Source organism: Balaenoptera ricei, chromosome 10 (genome assembly GCF_028023285.1).
Source record: "Balaenoptera ricei isolate mBalRic1 chromosome 10, mBalRic1.hap2, whole genome shotgun sequence".
Lineage (NCBI taxonomy): Eukaryota > Metazoa > Chordata > Mammalia > Artiodactyla > Balaenopteridae > Balaenoptera > Balaenoptera ricei.
The window spans coordinates 9,752,084-9,777,323 of NC_082648.1; the positions used below are offsets into that span (position 1 = coordinate 9,752,084).

Consider the following 25,240-nt stretch of genomic DNA (forward strand, 5'->3'; position numbering starts at 1 on the left):
CCCTCCCACAGAAACGAAGACCCAACCCAGCCATAAATAAATAAATAAATAAATTTAAAATAAAAGTGATTTGAATAAAAAAAAAAAAAGCACCAGCCAATACGATGACTGTCTTTTTTTTAAAAAATGTGACATCATTAGCAATTCCCTATGTACCATCCCTCTCTGCGGAATTGGTTATAAACCTCAGGTAAACCTATTTATTCTTTCTTGCAACTCTGTACAACAGAAGTCGAGTCTGAAACCCAGAGCTCCCCATTAATTTTCTCTGGTTTCCCCAATCCTCAGACCCAGCTCCCCAATATCCAGCATCTGGTTACATCACCACTTACCAAAAAATGTGAGTGAGAACCTGATCTAAGGAATCTCCACTGAGGGAGCAGAGAGCATAAGCGAATGAACATTTTAAGCTCTTCCCATAAGATCCACTCAAAACACAAGAGTTTACTATGCCTTACACTGCTACATAATTTATCAAATACCTATCTTTTCTTCCCAAATGTACTGGAAACATATATCCCAAGTAAACTCTAAGTCTTCCAGAAGAGAATAAGGCCACTACAACCATAATTTAATATTTTCTTATAGTCCCAAGAAAAAGTACCTTTCATTCTTGGGCATGACAAAAGCGGAGAAGCTTTCTTAAGAGAAGGGGAGTAGCAAGGAGCATGTGACCTAGACTAGGGTCAGATCAGCACCGAGGATCAGCTGATACATAACAAGAGGCTAGCAAGTAATCCTAGAAAAAGAAGCATTTTTAAAATTATGTGTCTTCCCAAAAGTTTTAGTCGACCTACTACTGAGTAAAGCAAAATGAAAAAGCTGGTGGTTACAGTTGCTCCTATAATCACTACTAGTCTCAGAGAGGGAAACTAACAGTTTTTCTCCCTCAGTTATGCCATATGAAGAGCTGTGCTCTTTCCTTAGTTTGCCATATACCAGCAATTTTACATATCGTAAATTTGAGGGTAACAGATAACAATATCTGCTCTCTTTATTTCCCAGATGTGTCTGTAAAAAGAATTTTTTTTTACACTGTAATTGTAATTAAAATTACAAAAGCATTGAATGTTCAATTAGGGAAACTTAATCAGAATCTCAGGGGAAAGAATGAGGGGAGGTCTTTGTGTGTATAATTTGGTGGAAGTAGATATATCACTAACCTCAAATAATCTGTCAAAAGGGGGACAAAGAACAAATAGCAGCTGTGTTCCAGTAAACCTGGAAGAAGAGAAATAGATCTGAAAGGTAAGTTTAAGGATGCTGGTACAAGCCAAGGAGGAAGGAAATAAGGAAGTGAGAAAGCAACTGACACCACTTATATACATATACACAGCTCAAAAGGTCAGAACTAATACTAATTTTAAGACCTACTGCACTTCCTGCAAACTAAGAAAATAAATCCTGTAAAATGAATATTATATATTGTTATATAATGTGTATTCATTTTTATTCTTAAACACTGTCATTCAGAACCTCCATAAATTCCCATTTCTCTACCTGAATCCCTCCTGAACTATTTGTGATTTTGAATGAATTTCTATATCTGAAGTGCTAAAAGTGACCTGCAGTAGGGAAAATAAGACTTGAAAAATTCCTAGAAAGAAACAAATGTTTTATTTACAATCTAATCAGTCAGTCATAGTAAGCTAAGAAAGATAAGGTCAAATACAGAATTTTTAAAATCCCTATAAAATAATAAATCACGTGTTCTTCTGTGATGTAAATTATGTGCTCTTTCCTTATGTGCAGACATTCCTCTGGGACACATGGACTTAAACTATTTTTCTAAGAGTAGTATACCTATACACTCATGTATAGTCCACAGCTGATCAACAATTCACATTTGTGAACTGGATGGGAATGTTGTGAGATTTGTACTCAAGCCTACCCAAGTGAAGCTAATAGCCTGTCTGAAAAGTGAACTCATAACCTTTGTCTCATTAGCACTGCACTCCAGCTGCTAGATTCAAACCTAACTTGGATTTAAAGGGGGTGGGGGCAGTGAAACACTAACAGCAGGGAGAAAATTTATATAGTCAAGTCTATGCATAATTTTCTATTAATGGAAACCAGCTGCAAGAGTTGAAGATGGTTTTCAGTATTTAAGCCTGGTGGAATACTAATGGATTTTTTTCTATTCCAAGATTCCATTCTTAAAGGAAGGCCCTTTAACTCATTATTCCCTCAGAGTCCCTGACATTCCTAAGAATCACCTTTCTAAAGTAACTGCTCTAGAGCCCAAATTATCTATCTATTGCGAGATGTGTGCTGTGCCTTTGAAGAGCCATTCAAAGCTATTCCTTATATGAGAAGTCATGTGTTTTCCAAAGAAATATTGTGATCAAAACTCCGTTTTAAGTATGTGATTCACAAGACCTCTAGCAATTCAAAGTTGTAAAGTTAGACTTCACAATCAATTATCAAGGATATGTGCTCTTCACAAAACAATGTGATAAAATAGTCACATATTCACATATGGTGGTTGTTTCCACCGTAATTCTATTCTGATTGCCCTTAGTTCTATCATTTGGAAAATATTTCCCCCAAGTTTTGGCTAATTAATTTTTCTCCCACACAGCTCATAAATCAATTTAAAAACCGTTTGCATGTAACCATCTTATTAATAGTTAATATATGCCACCACCTGCCCCAACACCATCACCAACAGAAAGTATATATGCATGCATGGGCTTTGTTTTCCTGACAACGACTATCACAGCTTTTTCAGTCTAGAGCTTATATAATATTTGGTTTGTGCAAACTGCCCCTAGGAAATTCAGGCAGTGGTTTTACCCATAATGAGAAAAATCACTCACATAAGCTTTTAAGACTAGAAATACATGAATACCCATTTCTCATTCCAGTGTAACTCAGAAATTTTATGGTTAGATGGAAGAAAATACGCAATCCCTAGAATCCTAAAGGTTGAATAAAATTTCTATGCAAGATACCTCCGGCACCCCAGTGAAGATGCAAGAATATCTGCATCAAATTACCATTAATTCAAAAACCATTATAAAACTGGTTTTAAAATGAAAAAGCAAGAAACAAACCTCAATTTTGTCTGTTTTGGCATCTCCCCAGTATATTTTGCCTTCATCATAATCCAAGGCTAAACCATTTGGCCAACCAAGAGAAGTGTTAACCAACACTACTCGATCAGAACCATCCAGAGCTGCTCGCTCAATTTTCGGGATTTCTCCCCAGTCAGTCCAATACATGTACCTATAGAAGTACACAGAATATGAGCTAAAAACAGATAATAAACTGTAACTTTCAGATATCCTAAAGGTGAGATCCACCCCTCTTTTACACTGATTATCCGTTAACACCACAGAAGGAAAAAAAACATAAGACAAACATACGAAGAGTATGTTTAAGACATTTATAACTGCAGTGTGTAAGCTTGTAGAAAATTTTCAGATGAAACAGTGTTTTCTAGACCTGATAATGCCTCCCAATAATGATATTCTATTTTCAGTTGTTTTTTTTCAAAATATTTTGTGCTTCTTCCCAGGAATAGCCCTCTCTTTCTTGCTGGCTTGTCATCTCTGACACAAAAAGGTTAAACCAGTAGTAATATTCAGATGGCAAACTGATTTCACCAAATAACTAACTCTTCCTGTAGCACTAAGTGATTCTTGAGGCTCCTGAGAATTTAAGGGGCTTGAAGGCATTGGTATGCACTGAGGTGTAATAATTTGTCATTATGTTCACCCTCAGGATGAATCTCATAGTAACAAACAACACTGGTGAGTATGTAGAAAGCTGTGTTTCCCTGGACCATGGTCAGGGTGTTATAGCCAAAAAAAAAAAAAAAAAAGACTAGGCATAAAGCTACATGGCCAGACAAAGTTTTGGAAATCAAATCATTTATATGTTTGGGGACATACAAAAAGTAAGATATATTCTTTACCAAGTCGTTCTGGAAGTACTGAAAATTAGATGAAATTAAATTTTCTAGGGGGAAGAGAAAGAGCTCTGAAAACAACTTCTTTCCACACTTTTCATGGTCATGATGCAACCTCGGCAAAATCTGCAGCCAACACCCAAAGTCAGCAAGCATGGACTTAATTTAGAAAGAAAAAGTATTCAAAACATTCAAGGAAAAAAACTAGCAGTTCTTTAACTTGAGATTTTATTCCAATCACTATATTCTAAAAATGGACAGTCGTTAAAGAGCTATTTATTGGAAACCAACATATACTTCACATTGTTTTTCTCAATGTTTCTAGGAACCTGTAAAAATCAGAAACACCTGGCAAAATTTTCTATCAGCAGAGCCTCTTACCCAACCATGGGATCTAACACAATAGCCCGGGGTTCCTCTAAGTCCTCTGAAATCAAGATCTTCCTCATGGTCCCGTTGAGCCTTGTCACTTCTATCCGATCAGTGCCAGTGTCTGTCCAATAAAGATTTCGGGCAACCCAATCAACAGCAATACCATCAGGATGGGCGATTTGAGCAGTGACCACAAACTGACTGCCAGATCCATCTATGAATGAGCGGCGTATGGCCCTCACTTCATCATCAGTCCAGTAGATATAGCCTTCCACAGGATCATAATCTATGGCAATGGCATGACGGATGTCTTCCAACTGTAGAACAATGTCTGTGAAATCTGGTGTATCCAAAGAAATTCGTCTCAAATCTGTCCTTCGGGCTAAAAGCAGTAATTCAGTGGCACCTAGAACAACAAAGTGAAAAAAATGAAGAAAAAATTGAAACCCACAGGCAAAATTTAGGTACTCTAAATAGAGAATGCAGAACTTCTTCAGGAATTGAAAAGTAATGAGTATAAAAGGATACTAGGGTCTATTTAGGGTGGAAATGGAAAGTAATGCAGTAAAACAGGAGTAGCTTGACTATGAGTTCAAGCTCTATAACGGCTGAATTCTCCAAATCAAGTTTTGATTCTCTCTCTGGCTTCATTCATTATATAGTCCCTGGAATTAATAACATTTATTTAAAGGTATAATGAATAGCAACTAAGTAATGACTAAGAAGCTAAGTAGCTGAATAGTAGAGGAAGTGTAGGATATAGGTCCTTTGTTCAAGAAGGATGTTTAAAAAGGTAAAGGAATCTAGGACAAGGATCTTTTGTGATTAACGAGAATGTTCTAAAATTGGATGTATTGTGATGGCTGCACAACTCTGTAAATTTACTAAAAATCACTGAATTGTACATTTGAAATGGTTGAATTTTATATGTAAACTACATCTCGGTAAAGCTGTTGTAACAAAAAGAACTACAGGGCAATGCCTGACAGAATTAAGGACAAAGGAACCTATGGAGGAGGAAACAGCAGCAGAAGAGAGAGGGAATCAGATAAATATGACACAGTGGGTAAGGGTTAGAGTTGTTCATCTGACAGAACTGGATTCAAGCAGTTACACAAAGTCGGGCAAAACACCTAATCTCTCTAAGCCTGGTTTCTATAGGGTTGCTGTGAGACTTTAAGGAGATAAATGTAAAACTCAGAAATGTACCAAACATGTAAGTATTCAATAAATACTAGCTAATATATTATTATTATTACCATTAGAAAATAAACTTTCAAATTTTTATCTCATTGAGTTTTAAATCAGATTTATTTATGAAATGCTTTTAACCCAAAACAGTATTCAATAAAAACACTGTTGTGAATGAGAATATTAATCTTTTTGTTTGCTTTGATTTTAAATATTCAAGTCAACCACTAGCAAAAAACCATTTAACTTTATATAAAGGCTAATAAAAGATAGTAAGCAAGTTGACATCTCAAAGAGTGAAGAAAGATTCCCAACCAAAGAAATGAGTCTGAAAGAAAATACTGACATTAAACTTCAAGCATTAATCTGGAAGTAGAAAACACTGAGAAGAGGAGTGAAAAAGCTCTCAGCATCAGCTTTTTGACCCATGGATTAATTATAAATGAACTCTGTCTTGGAGAGAATACGGCCCTAAATGCCATAGCAGGCACCAAGCAGGAGGAACTTTATACAATTCACTGCCTCTGCTAACTACCAAAAGAAGCCAGCCCTAAACTTTGCAAACAAAGAAGTCATAGAAAGTGAAGCTGTCAATTTGGCAAGGTGATCAAAACAGAATAGTTAACTTAAGGCTATTACATGCCAAATTTATATCTGAAATTCAAAATAGTAGTTAAACTCATACATCTGCACTGCTATAGGGTGTAAACAGACCACTACTGCTAAAATAAATCCTCTGTTTTAAAGTCAGGCTACATTTTTAAACAAAAAGGCAACATTACAAAAACCTTTTGTTTTAAACTGAAACCAAATTATTGTTTGCCATGAAAACCGTCTGACACGAGTCAGCCAGCTTCACCTTTGACTAGGAGGATAATTTATCAATGCCAAGTCATGACAAATATCCTGTACACCAACTCAATTCCATCTCTCTGGCTCCCTGACCCCCTTGCCAGAAACTCTAACCCACTCCTAAATAAAGGCTTCTGCTTTTCAGAGTTAGATAAAGAAGCCACTGCTAAATATAACAATTTTCTTACCAGGTCTTGCTGGTGGCTAGAGAACCAGATGGTGATCCATAGGGGTAAGAATGAAGAATAACATTCTCATTAAGAAGAAAAAGAGAAGAACTGGTGTTATCCCAAACCTGAAGTCCCTGGAAATGTCCTAAATCAGAATATTCTCCAATATGCCCTCTCTCTATAGGGGACTGAGGGTAAGGAGAAGAGGCAGTGTGGTGGTTAAGTATAGAAAGAGTTGCTCTAAACAGTACAATAAGGAATTCTTTTCTTCTTCTGAAGGCAATTCTCTGTTGTTAAAAGGCAATTAAAAACATCATTCAATCATTTTTTAGAAAATATGTTTATCCCATGATAGTCTTTATAGTTAAAAGTTTAATAAACATCTTTTCCTTGCACGGAAGTTCTTTATTTACAAATGCTACCTACTGTTAAAAATGTATTCTTTATGAGAATACTCATTTCCACAAGAATCAATTGTGATATCAATGACTATGAGATTTGACAGAGAAAAGAAATGGCACCTAATTTTTTTTTCCAAAATAGCATGTTAAAAATTCAGTTAAATACTAAAATAATTTATAAAATAATATTCGAGAGTTGCCATAAAACACAAAACATTCCTAGTGTATAACCAATTGTGAAGACTGAGAGATTAAGTGACTAGTCTCCCAAAGCACTGTAACCTGTAGAGCTTATTATAGAGAAATAAAATAAATCATAAAGAATCCCAATTGCTATCTAAAATTCTTCCTTCTTGGAGACCAACTTCTTACCATCTTTGCAGGTTTTTCCATTCTCCAAGAGTTTAACCCCAGTTGGGCAAGCACACTGATAAAAAGGCTTGACTGGAGACATCAAACACAAGTGGGAACAACCACCATTATCAATTCCACATGGATTTGTAGCTGTCAAATATAAATCACAGTAATTAATACCAATGATTATGGATGACCTCCCCCACTCTAGGTACACAAAGGTTAACAACCATAACATGAGCAACTCTGATAAACCAAATCATTACCAAATGTCATCCAGGTGCTTGACTAACAGACCATCTGCAAGGAAGGGAATTAATCAGTGAGAATTTACTTAGCATTTTGTATCCAAAGAGGAATATACAAGAAATAAAGCAGGATGTCCCTGCCCTAAAGAGCTTGCAATCTGGCCAGTATGCCAAAATTAATGAACAATAATACTGGAAAACAATACAAAACAATGAAACTGCTATCTTGCACATTTAGACTGTAAAGTAAGTATAGAGTCAAATGGGAAGTAAATCACTAAGGAAAGATACAGGACATGACTGAAGTCTTGAAAGATAGGAAGAACAGATAGGGGGACATTCAAGTATGGTAAAACCACATGAATGAAGGCTTGGAGGCTGTGCACTGGGTGAGATAATAAGGTGAACAGTGTAACTGAAGATTAAGGTTTGACTAACAGGAACTAAAGCTGAATGAGCACAGAGAGGGGAACATCTGTGGTGGAGGCACTGAGAGTCAAGAAAAGCCACACTTTGGAAAGATTTACATGGAAAAGATAAACAAAATGGACTTAAAAGGGAAAACTGAGAAGCAGAGATTAATTAGAAAATGTGAAGACACTATAGAAAGGGGTGGATTTAAATAATACTCATAGAAAAAAATCAGCAAAAGATGGAGATCAACAAAATATGAAAGATAAAAAGAAAGCAATATCACACATAACTGCAAATTCTCAAACTAGTAAAACATAAAGGATCAACAGTGTCATTAAAAAAACAAGAACAAAGAAATTCTTTCCTGAGGGCCAACACTGAGAAGAAAAAATTCACGCAAGTGACTCAACATTTTCTTTTCTACAAAAGAGTAACACAAACATTTTAAAACATTTTTATGGACTCATGATCACCAGATTCCAATATGACACATTCAGTATTTGACTATCTCCCCCTAAATGGAAGGAACTAATACAAAGCAATGCATAATCCAAAACCCCTGCATTTTGGGCTATGGAATACAATCTGAAATACACTCAGACACATGCCAGACATTTATTTACACACCAGTGCCAAACACTTAACATTCTCATATTCTTTTAAACCTAATTCTAGTCCTGTCTTACAAGAAATTGTTGTCAGCAGTCACAGCCCAAGTCATTATAAAGGATGGCCAGAAATAGAAGCAAAACTAAGAAAAAAAGGTGGGGGGATTTGCACAGAAAAGGTATAAGCAAGTATTTTATTTAAGTAACCTGAGGTACTTAAATTAACCAGTTAGATTAATAGAGGTTTCCATTCAAGAAAAGTGTTCATTTTTAAACATACAATGAACAAAATCACTCATTAGAGAGAAATAATATGAATAAGAAATGCATTTGTGCACAATCTTAGCATATGAGCTATCTCAATTTCTTATTTTATTTCTCTCTTCTTTACCTTCATAACCCCAGACTCAAACAAAGGGCTGAGGTGGTCTGTAGTGACAGATATCAAGCTACAAATGGTTTACACCGTTATCTACCCTGAATTATATTTTGACATTTTCCCTGTTTTTTATTCCTTCCCACTACCTTTGGATATATCCTCCCTCCTCTTGCCCCTCACTAAAGCCAGACATCAGAGTGCTACAAAGCTATTCCAACCTGCAATTTAAAAATCAAGATCACTTACCATTTGGCTGCCTCTGCTGGCTGAAGGCATGTATATCCATGGGAGAAAAGATGTTAGAATGGATTTCACGCAGACCCTCGCCAGTGTACTTGTTGCAAGCCAAAATGGAGTGTGTATTCCAGTCAGTCCAGTACAATGTGTCCTCAAATAACGTCAAGGCAAAAGGATGTGGAAGGGAACCTTTAACCACCGCCTGCCTATTAAACATAAAGAGAAAAACTCAAACATTTCTAAATTTTCTTCTTTAATCAAAACTTCATCTCTCCCATTAAAATGGTCTTGTAGTCCACATTAACACATACAAATCCTGGATAACACATATGTTAAGGTCAAATACACCTATGAAAAATAAGACACGGAGTAAATTCAAACATATTTGAAATCATGGTGCCCGAAATCCTCAACCACGCACTTCAGAATGGTTCCTAACTTGGCAGCAGGCTTCGGGTGCACCACAAGCTAGCAGACAAAGTGAAGACCCAAGTATGAGCACTGCTGTCAGCTCCCATCGCCGCACTCACACCTTCCATCCTTCCACATAATTCATGCCATTGGAAAGAGAAAGGCTGGCAAAAAGAAAAATCCCAGGGTTTAGAGTTGGCCCTGGGAAGTAGTTTTAAATCAGCAATAGGTTTTTTCCCTTCTTGACGTGGAAGAACAAAGAATCTGAGCCTGTTTCTTCCATCACTTCTTATGGCTTTGATAACTGAAAAGTAAAAACATACACATGAGGCTAAAAAGTCATTCTGGTAGAGCTCTCTCTCTGCAGACTCCAGTCTCGCTCCAGCAAATGATCATCTCACTTGGCTTTCTGCTATATAGTTACTTAATCTCCACAAGCCAGGCAGCAAAAAGGAAGCCCAACCACTGGCAGAATGTGTTCAAGAGACAAAGCAGATCCCCAAATTTCACAAGCAATCCTAACTATGTGGGAGGAGAGGTAGAGAACCTGATTAGTACTGAAGGCACAGAACTTTGCAGACTGTCATGGAGAGTTATGTAATTAGTAAATAATATAATTCTTGAATAATGAACAAACTGCGTTTGAGCCACAATAACAGTCAAGAAAATAAATGCTTTGATATTTTCATAATATCAAATCTAATATTTTCATAAATCGCTCAGCTAGGAGAGAAAGAGGAAAATGTAAGCAACTAAAAAGAAATAAAGGATAACACATTGACAGATAATCCAATTTTTAGGTCCCTGAGGTTATCTGATCTCTAACACCTAACAGATCACAGGTATTCTAAATTAAATTTAAGAGCAGTAAGATAATTTTCATCTAAGCAGAATTAGCATCTGTTATTGTACATGGAATGGTCCTAGCCTAAGATGTTTTAAATCTGAGCCAGAGTTTTAAATAACTGTATACAAGATTAGCATGACTAGTTTATCGAACTTTCTATTTTAAAACCTCATACCTAGGCCAGCCCACATCACCACAATTTTCTCCTCTTTTTTAATTCTCGCTTCCCTAGCAGATTACTTTCCCTCTCACTTCCCAATAAGAACGGTCACAATGACTACTTCTGAAGTGGTTTCTTCCAGTTTTTAAATGAACAGCTTTATTAAGTTTACTAAAATGATTATGCTATTATAGGAGTGATATCATAGTTTAAGTTCAAATTTAAATAGGCCTGCATATTTCACACTGACGTTTTCCAAAATTCATTATGGTAAGACATAAAGAGAGAGTTCTGAGAAGCTGCCAAGAAAGTCAAGTAACATGACTGAAAAATAAATAACAGGAAAGATGAAATTACTTAGGTTTTCATTAACCATCTTAAAGAATCACAAATTATATAACCAGATCTTTGAAAAACTCTGCGGAGAAAAAAGTCTTCTAAGTCCTTTGTATAGTATTAAATAAAAAGTTACAATTCACTCTGATGAATTTAACACAGCAGAATAAACAGATAGGAAAAACAGAACCCCTCCCTAAAAGATATACTCATTTTACATATTGACTGAAAGCACTTATATACTGAAAAGAAATGAGACAGAGCCGAGTTCAAATGTCCCCCTGTACTTACTACTTATTTCCACAAGCTTTGTTTTCCTCATCTGTTATTGGAAAATAATAACCTAACCACATTGAGTTACTGTGAAGACTAAATGATAATATATGCAAAAGCATTTAAGCATTATGATTGGTACTTAATAAACATTTCATAAATGACTCCTCAATTTTAAGATGTATGTTTTCAATATTTTAATATTTCTGACATAGGGATAATATTTTACAACTGAAGTGAACATTTCATGGGCTGGTTTGTAAGTCAAAATAAAAAGCTCTTAAAATCAATAGCTTATTAGAATCAAGTAAATACTAGACTCTGGCTTATTTATATTAACAGGATCTCACACAACACAATATGACAATATGTACAAATTAGGTGGACTTATTAGACACTCAGTGAATGCCTGATAAAATTAAATATCTTAAATGAAATATGTAATTAACAGAACTGTACAAAAAGCAGAGCTAAGAAGGCTATCACTCATTCTTGTCATATTCTTTGATGACTTACTGATTTGTCCAGCAAATGGTGACTTGCTCTGAAACTGCAGGTAAGTGAACATAGTCTTCACCTTTCTTCCCTCTGGTTGGGATTACCCACCCTGGAAACTCGGGTTACTTCAAGGAGTTGATCACGGATACTGAGAACAAATGTGGCTGGCAAGGTCAAAGCCCAGTCCTTCAGTAGTATGCCACAACCAAAACAGGACTTGAAAAACTGATCTCTTCTACAGAGACCAAAGGAGAGAAACCGAGACCCCTACTGATGTTTTGCTTTAGTGCTGGCAACCTCTGAGCATCAACTCCTCCCTCTGTCTGTCATTTCCTGAGGGCTCACTCTCACCAGTACTGCCAAGTACAGGAGTGCACTCGCTACCTCTTTCAGATTCCACGCCTGGCAGGTGCCTCTTTCAAATTCTGCACAAACCGGACTTATCCTTTATAAAACACCTGTGCACTTGTATTCACTTTCTGTTTCTGGGCCTCTTCCCAGAAAGTTGTCCTCTTCCCCCAACTCAGAACTCCCCACCTGTGTGGGTAATAAATCTACTTAGTCACACCAAAGCACTACTGTCATGAATTCTGACATCTGAACCTAACCTTGGAAGAGAGCTTCTCCACATCACAGTGAGGTTTTTATAACACCTAAAAAGATGACAACAGTGGTAGTGGTACAGTGTTTGAAAAATCTCTGCAAGTCTTCCACATGAAAACAGAACAACTAGGTAGCAAAACCAAAAAAACCCTTGGACAACATTTACAACAAAGCTAGATGAAAAGGTACTACCACAAAACCCAAGACACAAAAAGGAAAACTACCAACAGCCATAAGGTCTCATTGGCATCAGCACTTCTGCAGGAGGAATCGGAAGGAAAAAATAGGGCATTCAGCAGATCCAGGAACAGGAGAATACACAAAATAGACAGCAATAGAAAGACAGGGAAACCAATCTGAGAACAGCAGCTGCCGAGGACTGGTTCCGTCCACTCGGAGAATGCAAAGAGTGGATGGTTGGTACCGAAGGGACTGGCGCACTTTAACCTACAGTGAACTCTCCAACTGACCCAACAGAGCTCCCTTCCAGACAAAGGCCCATACTGACCATACACTACTGGGAGTAGAATGAAAGTGAGGATGATAGTACAAGAGAGATAATGGAAAACCAAGGTACAGAAAAAAGTGGGAGAAGGAAACAGAGCCAGGATATCTCAGAAAGCAAGCTGCTAATTTTTTAAACACACAGACACTCGAGAGTTCTGCGAAGTTACAAAAGTTATGATAAACTCTGCCTTCTTCAACAAGTTCCAGAAAAACAATTTCATGTGAAAATTTAAAAATAAATTAAGGGGCTTCCCTGGTGGCACAGCAGTTGAGAATCTGCCTGCCAATGCAGGGGACATGGGTTTGAGCCCTGGTGTGGGAAGATCCCACATGCCACGGAGCAACTGGGTCCATGAGTCACAACTACTGAGCCTGAGCTCCGCAACAAGAGAGGCCGCGAGTGAGAGGCCCACGCACGACGATGAAGAGTGGCCCCCGCTCGCTGCAACTAGAGAAAGCCCTCACACAGAAACGAAGACTCAACACAGCCAAAAATAAATAAATAAATAAATTTTAAAAACAAAATGAATAAATAAATAAAGATCAAGTCCATTAAAAAAGTTAATATTAAAAACAAAAAAAAAGAATAAGGAAAATAACATCCCTAAAGATAATAAAATATGCCAGAAAAGTATGGCCCTAAAACAAACAGTTTACAACCTATTGCAAGCAAAATAAACTAAAATGATTTAAAATCATATACTAGCCGTAAAAGAATAACACAAATTACAATTTAAAACCTCAAAACTGAGGTGACAGAACTAATGAAAGAATTAGAAGTATAAGAATAAGTCACTTAAGAAATGAATTATCAACTAGAAATAACACAAACACAAGAGTGAATAAACACAACAGATAAGGAAACAGAAACAGCCAGTGAAAAGAAGGAATTTTTTTTCTTTTTTCATGATTTTTTTCCCATTTTATTAAGAAATAATTGACATATATCACAGTACAATGTACAGCATGGTGTGAGTTAGACATATTGTGAAATGATTACCACATAAATTCAGCTAACATCCATCATCTCGTACAGATATAATAGAAAGAAAAAAAAAATTTTCTCCATGGGATGAGAACTCTTAGGATTAACTCTCCTATAACTTTTCTATGTATCATCCAGCAGTGTTAATTAACTACAGTCATCATGTTGTACATTACATCCCTAAGGAGGAATTTTTGAAGATCAAAAAGAAACAGAAAAATAGATATTTTAAAAATAAAGATTTGAAGCACAAAGGACAGGGAAGAGAACAGAACTAATCTGGAGCAAAGAAATGACACCCAATAGTAACTCAAACCCTCAGGAAGAATTACAGGGTACCTGAAACGGCATATATGTAGGTTAATACAAAAGACTCTATGAATAATGTTTTCTCTTTTTCTCCTTTAACCTTTTAAAAACACCTAAGATTGTATAAAGTGATAATTATAACATTCCATTGGTTATAATAGAAATGTAATATAAATGACACTAATAGTACAAAGGAGGGGAGAAGGAATGGAGATATACTAGACTAAAATTTCTATAATTTACAGGAATTAACTTAGTATTTTACCATAATACAGATTTTGACAAAAGGAATACTGCAATCCCTAGAACAATCACTAAGAATATTTTGTTCTCCAAAATACTGTTTAAAAACATGAAAGGAACTAAAACGATACACTAAAAAATATCTACTTAATACAAAAGAAGGCAGAAGAACCAAAGGAACAAAAAAAGACAGACATGAAAAAAAAATAAAAGTGTCAGATGTAAACTCAACCATATTATTAACAACATTAAATGTAAATAGATTAAGCACCCCAATTAAAAGACAAAAGGTTGAACACCTTAAATATATAGTTTTTCTTTGTAAAAAGAAACCATATATATAGGGCAAAGGTTGTTAGACCGGGTAAAACAAAATAAGACTCAACTGTAGGCTGTCTACAAGAGACACCCTTTATATCCAAAGATCCAAATTCGTTGAAACTGAAAGGTTACAGCAAACAGTAACCATAGGAGAGATGCAGTGGTTCTATCAGACAAAATACATTTTAAGACAAAAAATATTACTAGAGATAAAGCAGCACATTTTATAATGACAAAAAGTCAAATCATCAGGAAGATATAACAATTATAAACATACACAAATAAAAACAGAGCCCCAAACAAATGAAGCAAAACCTGACAGAACTGAAGGAAGAAACAGACAATTCAACAATAACAGTCTGAGATCTCAAAATCCTATTCTCATTAAAAGGTAGGACAACTAGACAGGAAATCATAAAGGATATGGAAATTCGGGCTTCCCTGGTGGCACAGTGGTTGAGAGTCTGCCTGCCAATGCAGGGGACACGGGTTCGGGTCCTGGTCTGGGAAGATCCCACGTGCCACGGAGCAGCTGGGCCCATGAGCCACAATTACTGAGCCTGCGCGTCCAGAGCCTGTGCTCCGCAACAGGAGAGGCCGCGATAGTGAGAGGCCCGCACACCGCGATGAAGAGTGGCCCCCGCTTGCCACAACTAGAGAAAGCCCTCGCACAGAAACGAAGACCCAACACAGCCATAAATAAATACTTTAAAAAAAAAAAGGATATGGAAATTCGAACATTAGGACAAGTATCTAATTTTAAAAGATTGAAGTCACACAAAGTGTATTCTCTGAGCACACTGAATACCAAGAACAGAAAAATTTGGGAAATCCACAGTGAGAATTTTCTCATTGTTAAATTTTTCTAAATCCTCCCTCAATGTCTTCTAAGTAAGCAATGGGTCAAAGAAGAAATCCCAATAAATTTTAAAAAAATATTTTGAGCTAAAAGAGAATGAAAATACAACATATAAAAATTTGTGGGATGTTACCAGCCAGAGCGGTGCTTAGGGTAAATTCTATAAATTTATCCCTAAATGCCTGCATTGGAAAAGAAGATAGGGACTTTCCTGGTGGTCCAGTGGTTAAGAATCTGTCTTGCAATGCAGGGACACCGGTTCTATCCCTGGTCAGGGAACTAAGATCCCACATGCAGTGGGGCAACTAAGCCCGTGTGCCACAACTAGAGAGAAGCCCTTGCACACACCGCAACGAAATGAAGGGCCCACACACCACAACGAAAGACCTGCGTGCTGCAACTAAGACCTGATGCAGCGAATAAATAAATAAATATTAAAGAAAAAAAGAAGAAGATAGACTTCAAATCTATAATCTAAGCTTCAACCTTAAGAAACTAGGGGGGGGGGAAAGATGCAAACTAAATCCAAAGCAAGAAAATTTTTAAATATTAGGGTGGAAATCAAATGAAATATAAAACAGAAAAAACAATACAGAAAAAAAAAAAAAAAACCAAATGTGGGTTCTATTAAAAGACTAACAAAGTTGACAAGCCTTTTAACTAGACTGACAAAAAAAAGAAATTGGGAAACTTGTGAATAAAATTATGAATAAAAGAGGGACATCACTACTGACCTTAGAAATTAAAAGGATTATAAGATACCATGAACAATTTTATGCCAACAAAATGGAAAACTTAGATGAAATGGAAACATTCCTAGAAACAAACAAATTACCAAAACTCACTCAAGAAGAAATTAAATGTAAAGACCTAGAACAATTAAAGAAATTGACTTAATAATTTAAAATCTTTCCATAAAGAAATCCCCAGGCCCAGATAGCTTCATTAATGACTCCTATTAAATATTTGCAGAAGAAATAATATCAATCCATAACATACTCTTCCAGAAAATAGAGGAAGAGGGAACACTTCCCAACTCATTCTATGAGGCTCGTATTACACTGATACGAACCAGCCAGACAGCACAAGGAAAATAAACTACAGACCAATTTCTCATGAATAAACACGTAAAAATCCTCAACAGAATATTAGCAAACTGAATCTAGAAACATCTAAAAAGGATTCTACGGCTTCCCTGGTGGCACAGTGGTTAAGAATCCACCTGCCAATGCAGGGGACACAGGTTCAAGCCCTGGTCCGGGAAGATCCCACATGCCGTGGAGCAACTAAGCCCGTGAGCCACAACTACTGAGCCTGCGCTCTAGAGCCCGCGAGCCACAACTACCGAGCCCACATGCCACAACTACTGAAGCCCGCACGCCTAGAGCCCATGCTCCGCAAGAGAAGCCACCACAATGAGAAGACTGCGTACAGCAGTGAAGAGTAGCCTCCGCTCGCCACAACTGGAGAAAGCCCATGTGCAGCAACAAAGACCCAATGCAGCCAAAAATAAATAAATAAAATAAATTTTTAAAAATATTATTTTAAAAAAAAGAAATAAATAAAAATAAAAAGGATTCTAAAACATGACCAAGTGAGATTTTTTCCAAGAATGCAAGATTGGTTAAACAACTGAAAATCAATTAATGAAATTCACCATGTGTATAAAAAACAAAACCCCATGATCATCTCAACAGATGCAGAAAAAGTACTGGACAAAATCCAATACGCAATCATGGTAAAAACTGAAGATACTAGGAATAGACGAGAACTTCCTAAACCTGATTAAAAGGTCTCTACAGAAAACCTATAGCTAAGATCCTGCTCAATGGCAAAAAAAGAAAAAAATATTTTTAATGATTTCCCCCAAAGATCATGAACAAGGCAAGGATGTCTTCTATTCAGCCTAAGACCTAGTGAGTACTATCAAGTAAGAATAAACGGCATCCAGATGGGAAAGGAAGAAGTAAAACTCATTATTCACAGATGACACGATTCTGTATGCAGAGAATACTAAAGAATTTAAAAGAAAAAAGCCTCACAGATGTAATTAATTCAACAAGTTGCAGGATACAAGATCAATATACAGAAATAAATTGATTTCTACAGACTAGCAATGAAAAATACAAAAAGTGATATAGTCAACTAATATTTAACAAGGGAGTCAAGAATATCCAATGGAGAAAAGACAATTTCTTTAATAAAAGGTGCTGAGAAAACAGAAAAATTGAAATTTATTAAATAATTCATTCACAACACCATAAAAAACCCCAAATACTTGGAAATAAATTAATAAAAGAGTGTAAGACATCATACACAAAATGGATCATAGATCTAAATGTTAGGAATTAAAACAATAAAACTCTTAGAAGAAAACATAAGTGTCAATCTTTGTGACTTTGGGTTAGCAAAGATTTCTTAGTACATAAAAAACACCTTTAACAAAAGAAAAAACTAATAGTTTGAACTTTATTTCTAAATAATATATCCAATGAAGAACTTGTATCTAGAATACATAAAATTCTTACAATTCAATAATAAAATAACCCAATTTAAAAATGGGCAATTAACTTGAATAGTGTCTTAAATATCTGAGCTTCATGTGAAGGAAGACAGAGCTACACTGTATTCAAGAAGATTACAGGCAGGATAGACTGAAGTAAAGTTAATAATGTATCTGGAGTAGAGGCAAAAGAGAAGCATGAAGGGACCTAAACCATGTCGGCAAAATCTGGTATTTATTTTTTCCAAAGTAATTATTTTCTCCTGATAATATAAAGAATACACATATGTTGACTATAAAAAATGTGGAAATAGAAAGTATATCTTTCTAGTCCTTTATTATGTGCATGTGTACAATATGTACATGTATATACACAAATACAAGCAATTTCCAATGATCAAGGAACGGAAAATCTGGTTTCTTTTATAAATAGATAAGGTACAGCATGAAACCAAATAACTAAGACATAACAGGAAACCAAATAACCAATGGAATTTAGAGTTAATAATTTGGTAAAAATTCATTAGTTCTAAATCGTAGCCCCCAACAGGACGAAGGAAAACAGCTGAGCCAAACCAAGAAACAATTGAGGCGCCTGCACCAAACCAGGAATAAAGAGCATTTACCACCTATAATTACTGAGCTTCTTCACAGCTTCTTGTTGCATCTTAGTAACCGTTAATATGCCCTGAGAAAAAATGGTTAATTTATGTATTTTGAAAGACTCCAACTCACCCTCTCATCTTGTTTAAACAATATCTGACTGTATTTTTTTACAAAAGTGAATTTTTGTAAATGCACAGCATTTACTGCATCATAATGACCCATCTTCATTTCACAATGTAAAGATTTTCAACATATTATTAAATATTGCTTTCACATTAATTTTAAAGGCTATATAACACTGAATTGAATGGCTGTGCTATAATTTTAAAACCCATATTGCCAACATTCAACATTATATATTAAATAAGGTGTCTTTAAACATAAACATATATTTAAAAAATTATGTAATGATCAGTTGATGAAAATTTTTTGACAACAGTCTAGCAGGAAACTAATTCTGTATTTCTCCTTAGAGCAATGGTTCAGGGCTCACTATATTTCCATGTTCACAACAACTTTATAAAATTAACTACCGTGAATAATGAGAATCCACTATAATTAATACTATGGAAAATATTCACTCTCACTAGTAAAGAAAAAAACTCAAATACAAATAAAATATATTTTTAAATTTCAAAAAGGATGAAATTATCTTTTCTTAGCTAAACTTAATGTAAAAAAAATGGTAGATTAGATATGCAGAAATACACTGTGTGTGACAGTGGAAATTAATAAAATCATTCCATTATAAAAAAAAAAAGATGGCCTTAAAACTCTGAACCTTGACATACAAATCCTACTTCTTGTAATGAATTCTAAAGATGTAATCAAAGATGCAGATTCATATAGGCTCCTCTTTATTCCACCAGTATTTATACAAGTAAAAAAATTACAACTTAAATATTTCACAATAGGGAAGTTTATAAAAAATATTATTCAACATTCAGATTATTTCTTCCATTTATATCTAACAGCATAGCTGTTTGACCCTTACTCTTTTCTTATAACTTCCATTTTTTATTCTTCCTTATACTCCACCTCTCCATTTTTTCATGGACTTTTCCTACTAGACTGGATTTATATGCTTTTTAAAATGTCTCTAGGGATTTGGAGGCTATACAAACTGTTTTATTCAATTTTATTATCTTTATGTTTTAAAATCATATGTGATCCTACTTTAGACAATAAACTTAAGAGTAAGACAGTATCTACGGACGCTCCCATGTGTAAGGTAAGAAGTTAACATGCTCTTCTTCCTCATCTAACCATCCCACTACCATCTCTCTTTTTTTTTTTTTTAATAAATTTACTTATTTATTTATTTATTTACTTACTTACTTATTTATTTATGGCTGCATTGGGTCTTCGTTGCTGCACGCAGGCTTTCTCTAGTTTCAGCGAGCAGGGCTACTCTTCATTGCGGTGCGCGGGCTTCTCACTGCGGTGGCTTCCCTTGTTGCAGAGCATGGGCTCTAGGCACATGGGCTTCAGTAGTTGTGGCTCACAGGCTCTAGAGCGCAGGCTCAGTAGTTGTGGCACATGGGCTTAGTTGCTCCGCGGTATGTCGGATCTTCCCAGACCAGGGTTTGAACCAGTGTCCCCTGCATTGGCAGGCGGATTCTTAACCACTGCGCCACCAGGGAAGTCCCTACCATGTCTCATTTTTTAATTGATGAAACCTGGAATTTTAGATCTCTATTACGTGCTTTCATTTTACCATTTTTATTTGAGAGATCAAAATATCTCACAGTTACATTAAGTTTTAAAAGTACATTAACAGTAATTACTAGATTTAACTCCATGTTTAACTGGTTTCATTCTTCACAAATATTTAATTATCTGATATCCTCACTCTTGAGCTCTACATTGTACTTCATCTCTATCAGTCTTCTGAAGTGTAGCAAGTAACTTTTTCAGAAAGAGTGATATAAATGGCATATTTTGACTCCTTGCATATCTAATAATAATGTCTTCCTGTTGCAGTAACAGAACAACTCCTAGATCAACCTCCATTTCTCAGATCTTTTTATTCCATTGTTTTCATCCCTACTTCTACAATTTGTGGGACAATTTCTCAAGGTTACCTTCCATTTCACTTATTTTTTTTTTCAGTCATTCATCTGGTTGATGCTGCTTAAACTTTTAAATTGAACAATCATGCTCTTTATTACCATTCTGTCTTCACCAGTCTTGAATGCATTCTTTCATACTATTTACTCTGTTTTCATACATGCTGTGTCTTCTTGAACTTCTATAATTTTTTCTCCTGCATTTTACAGGAAATTACAGCAAGACATTGTTCTGATTCTTTAACATGGATCATTTCATTTGAACTGTAGTATCTTCTCATGTGCCCTGTTGTTTTTTTCTAACAGGGAGGGAGGGCTTTCAGAGGGAAGACTGTACATTATTGGAAGTTGAGATTAATTCTGTTGTAGCCTGAAAATTCTTGGTCCAAGCTTTCAGATCAAGAAGGGAGAAGGCAAATAAATTTCTGATTTATCACAACTTCATTTTAATTTGGAAATCAAATTATACTGTGCAGAGGACAGGGCGGTGGGATCTGAAGCTAGCAATAATAGCAGCATATTCCTGTTTCTTTTGCATGTTTCTGGTAGCACCAAGAAGTCTGTTGATATCATGACCCTGCTTATTCTCTGGCACCACTGTACTCATTCAGAGCCAGCTTTAACTACACCTCTGATGTTTGCCTAAGATGCTCAATCATGTCAAGTATGGCTGTCATAAGGTACGTGTCCTTTAGTGCCTGGTGTATTTCCCAGAGGTGCTAACAGAATCCAGATGAGGCCTACCTTCCACCTTATCCTACCTCCCTCTCATCACCCTCACCTTCAGCCCTCCTTCTCTAGAGTTGTGGTTATTACTGTTTATGTGGGTAAATCTCTTCAATTTGCTTCTTTGGGAAGCAGATTCTTCACAAACTCGGTAGGTGACCAACCATGTTGATTTGCCTGGGTCTGAGGGGGTTCCTGGAACCAGGCAAACAAGGATGGCTGATCATGCAACAGCTCAGTCAGACTGGGACATCCTTCAGTCTTGAAGAAATTCTTCAAGGTTTCTGGTATGTGGTTGTTATCTTTGCCTAAGTCTCTAGCACTGATGTAAAATTCCCCTATGTTTATAGTCCATGGCTTTAATAACCATTAACTTGATAATGGCTATAAATCTAAATGTCCCTCTGAGACCACTCTGCTGAGCTGCAGGCTCATATATCTAAAGCTCCCCAGACTTTATCACCATAGTTTTCCGTAAGCAACTCAAATGCAAACGCAAACATGTCCAAAGCTGAATTCAATCTCATTCTCTTTCTACATCAAAAAAAGAAAGAAAGAAGTAAAGAAAGAAAAAGAATATATCCTCCTTTCCTGAATCTTCTATCTCACTGAATGGCACTTCCATCAAACCAGCCATTAAAAGCAGAAACCTAGGAGTCATCATAGACACCATCAGGGAGCCGCAAGTGGTTTGTTAGGATTGGGGCATAGTAGGCAAGGGAGGAAGCGGTGAGAATACTTGTCTAAAACGAGGTAAATAAATTAGATCATGTAAGTTATAGTGAAGAGTCTGTACTTTACTGGAGAACAATGACGATTAATTGGAAGACTTATGGAAGTGAAATAACTAACCTTCAAACCATTTTCTACACAACTACCAAAGGTATTTCAAAGACAAATCCATCCGTGTCAATTTGCTACTTGAAAATTTCCAATGACTCTCAATAACTTCAGGCTAAAATTCAAGTGCCGCATCTTAGAATACTAGACCCAGCAGGATCTGGCTCCTAGCCATCTCTCTACACTTGCCTCCAACCATTCCTCACATTTCCAGTTGCTGCTGAACAGGAACAAACCAAAGCATTCTTTAATAACCTTAATAATAACTTTAATAAGCTTAACTTGAAAACCTGACTCTACTAATTAGGAATTTAAATTTTTTCACAGAAAGGGCTTTTATATTCCTCCCAGTTTTTAAAGTTTATTATTTTTCTTCAGTGTCTGTCAAGGCAGGTTAAAAGAGCATATTCACATCCTTGATACTTAGGTTAAAGTCAACTAACCATACATACACTAGTACACTAGTTTCTGAACCCAATTTTGTTCCACTGATACCTATCTATGCTCAGATTTAGTACCTCATTGTTTTAACTACTCTGGCTTTATGGGAAGCCTTGAAATCAAGTGCAAAGTCATCATACCCAAAGTCCACAGTTTACCCTTAAAGACTATTCTTGGTGGTGTACATTCTATGGGTCTGGAGTAATGTACGTATCATTATAGTTTCATACAAAGTATTTTCACCGTCTTAAATGTAAACCCTCTGTGCCTATTCATCCCTCCACTCACACTGTCTTTTCAGTCTCTTTTTAAAATGAAATATAAATACAGTTGATTTAAAATGCTGTGTTAGTTTCAGGTGTACAGCAAAGTGATTCAGTTTTATATGTATCTTAAGATTCTTTCCTATCATAGGTTATTACAAAATATTGAGTATAGTTCCCTGTGCTATACAGTAGGTCGTTGTTGGTTATCTATTTTATATATAGTAATATGTATATTTTAATCCCAAACTCCTAATTTATCCTTACCCCCGCCCTTTGCCTTTAGTAACCGTAAGTTTCTTTTCTAAGTCTGTATTAATCTATAGGTTCCCTCATCATTCTTTGCAGTTTATCTGTTCAAGGACCTGGGATGTGTGACCTGTATGTCTGAATCTGCTGATGCATACTCATGGTGCAGTTCAATATGTTTCTCTGTCCTTTATTTCTCCCACAAATTTCCTGCAAATTCCAAGTTTGATCAGATTCCTGATGAATTGATCCTTTTGGCAAAATGAGAGAGGATGCTCTTTTCTTCCTTCAGGTGGCAGTGTCTGTTCTTTTCCTTGTGATATTAGCAGCCATTGATGTTCAATGCCTAGATCTAATAGTTCACTGGAAGTTATAAAATGCTGATATTCTAATTATATTATTTCTTTCATTTATTAGCTGGAATAGCTTTCTCATATCTACTACTTTGTTAGCTACTGGTAGATTCATATATGAAAGGGAAGATAAATTGCTTGATTCTCTTTATTACCAACATTCAAAGTAATGAACTGGGGACTAGGAACCAAGATGGCGGAGTAGAAGGACGTGCTCTCACTCCCTCTTGTGAGAACACCAGAATCACAACTAGCTGCTGGACAGTCATAGACAGGAAGACACTAGAACTCACCAAAAAAGATACCCCACATCAAAAGACAAAGGATAAGACACAATGAGATGGTAGGAAGGGCGCAATCATAGTAAAATCAAATCCCATAACTGCTGGGTGGGTGACTCACAAACTGGAGAACACTTATACCACAGAAGTCCACCCACTGGAGTGAAGGTTCTGAGCCCCACGTCAGGCTTCCCAACATGGGGGTTCAGCAACGGGAGGAGGAATTCATAGAGAATCAGACTTTGAATCCTAGTGGGATTTGAACAGGACTGGAGGAAACAGAGACTCCACTCTTGGAGAGCACACACAAAGTAGTGTGTGCTTCGGGACCCAGGGAAAGGAGAAGTGACCCCAGGGGAGACTGAACCAGACCTACCTGCTAGTGTTGGAGGGTCTCCTGAAGAGGCAGGGAGTGGCTGTGTCTCACCGTGGGGACAAGGACAATGGCAGCAGAAGTTCTGGGAAGTACTCCTTGGTGTGAGCCCTCCCAGAGTCTGTCATTAGCCCCACCAAAGAGCCCAGGTAGGCTCCAGTGTTGGGTTGCCTCAGGCAAAACAACCAACAGGGAGGGAACCCAGCCCCACCCATCAGCAGTCAAGCGGATTAAAGTTTTACTGAGCTCTGCCCACCAGAGCAACAGTCAGCTCTACCCACCACCAGTCCCTCCCATCAGAAGAAGTACAAGCCTCTTAGATAGCATCATCCACCAGAAGGCAGACAGCAGAAGCAAGAAGAACTACAATCCTGCAGCCTGTGGAACAAAAACCACACTCACAGAAAGATAAACAAGATGAAAAGGCAGAGAGCTATGTACCAGATGAAGGAACAAGATAAAACCCCAGAAAAACAACTAAAGGAAATGGAGATAGGTAACCTTCCAGAAAAAGAATTCAGAATAACGATAGTGAAGATGATCCAGGACCTCGGAAAAAGAATGGAGGCAAAGATTGAGAAGATGCAAGAAATGTTTAACAAAGACCTAGAAGAATTAAAGAACAAACAAACAGAGATGAACAATACAGTAACTGAATGAAAACTACACTAGAAGAAATGAATACCAGAATAACTGAGGCAGAAGAACAGATAAGTGACCTGGAAGACAGAATGGTGGAATTCACTGCTGTGGAACAGAAAAAAGAAAAAAGAATGAAAAGAAATGAAGACAGTCTAAGAGACCTCTAGGACAACATTAAACGCAACAACATTCGCATTACAGGGGTTCCAGAAGGAGAGGAGAGAGAGAAAGGACCCGAGAAAATATTTGAAGAGATTATAGTCGAAAAATTCTCTAGGATGGGAAAGGAAATAGCCACCCAAGTCCAGGAAGGGCAGAGAGTCCCATACAGGAGAAACACGCCGAAACACATAGTAATCAAATTGGCAAAAATTAAAGACAAAGAAAAATTATTGAAAGCAGT

The 25,240-nt window shown here is 36.5% G+C and overlaps 1 protein-coding gene across 4 annotated transcripts in view; it reads right to left on the minus strand.

Annotated features, from left to right (window-relative positions):
* LRP6 (LDL receptor related protein 6) overlaps window positions 1-25,240 on the minus strand; it is a 175,729-nt gene that overhangs the window by 57,226 nt on the left and 93,263 nt on the right. For all 4 annotated transcript variants that reach the window (XM_059935320.1, XM_059935319.1, XM_059935318.1 and 1 more), the window contains 4 exons: window positions 9,149-9,345; window positions 7,272-7,403; window positions 4,295-4,691; window positions 3,057-3,228 (listed from right to left, as the gene is read on the minus strand). In XM_059935320.1, the coding sequence (XP_059791303.1) occupies window positions 3,057-3,228; window positions 4,295-4,691; window positions 7,272-7,403; window positions 9,149-9,345 (898 nt within the window). The remainder of the gene's footprint in view (window positions 1-3,056; window positions 3,229-4,294; window positions 4,692-7,271; window positions 7,404-9,148; window positions 9,346-25,240) is intronic.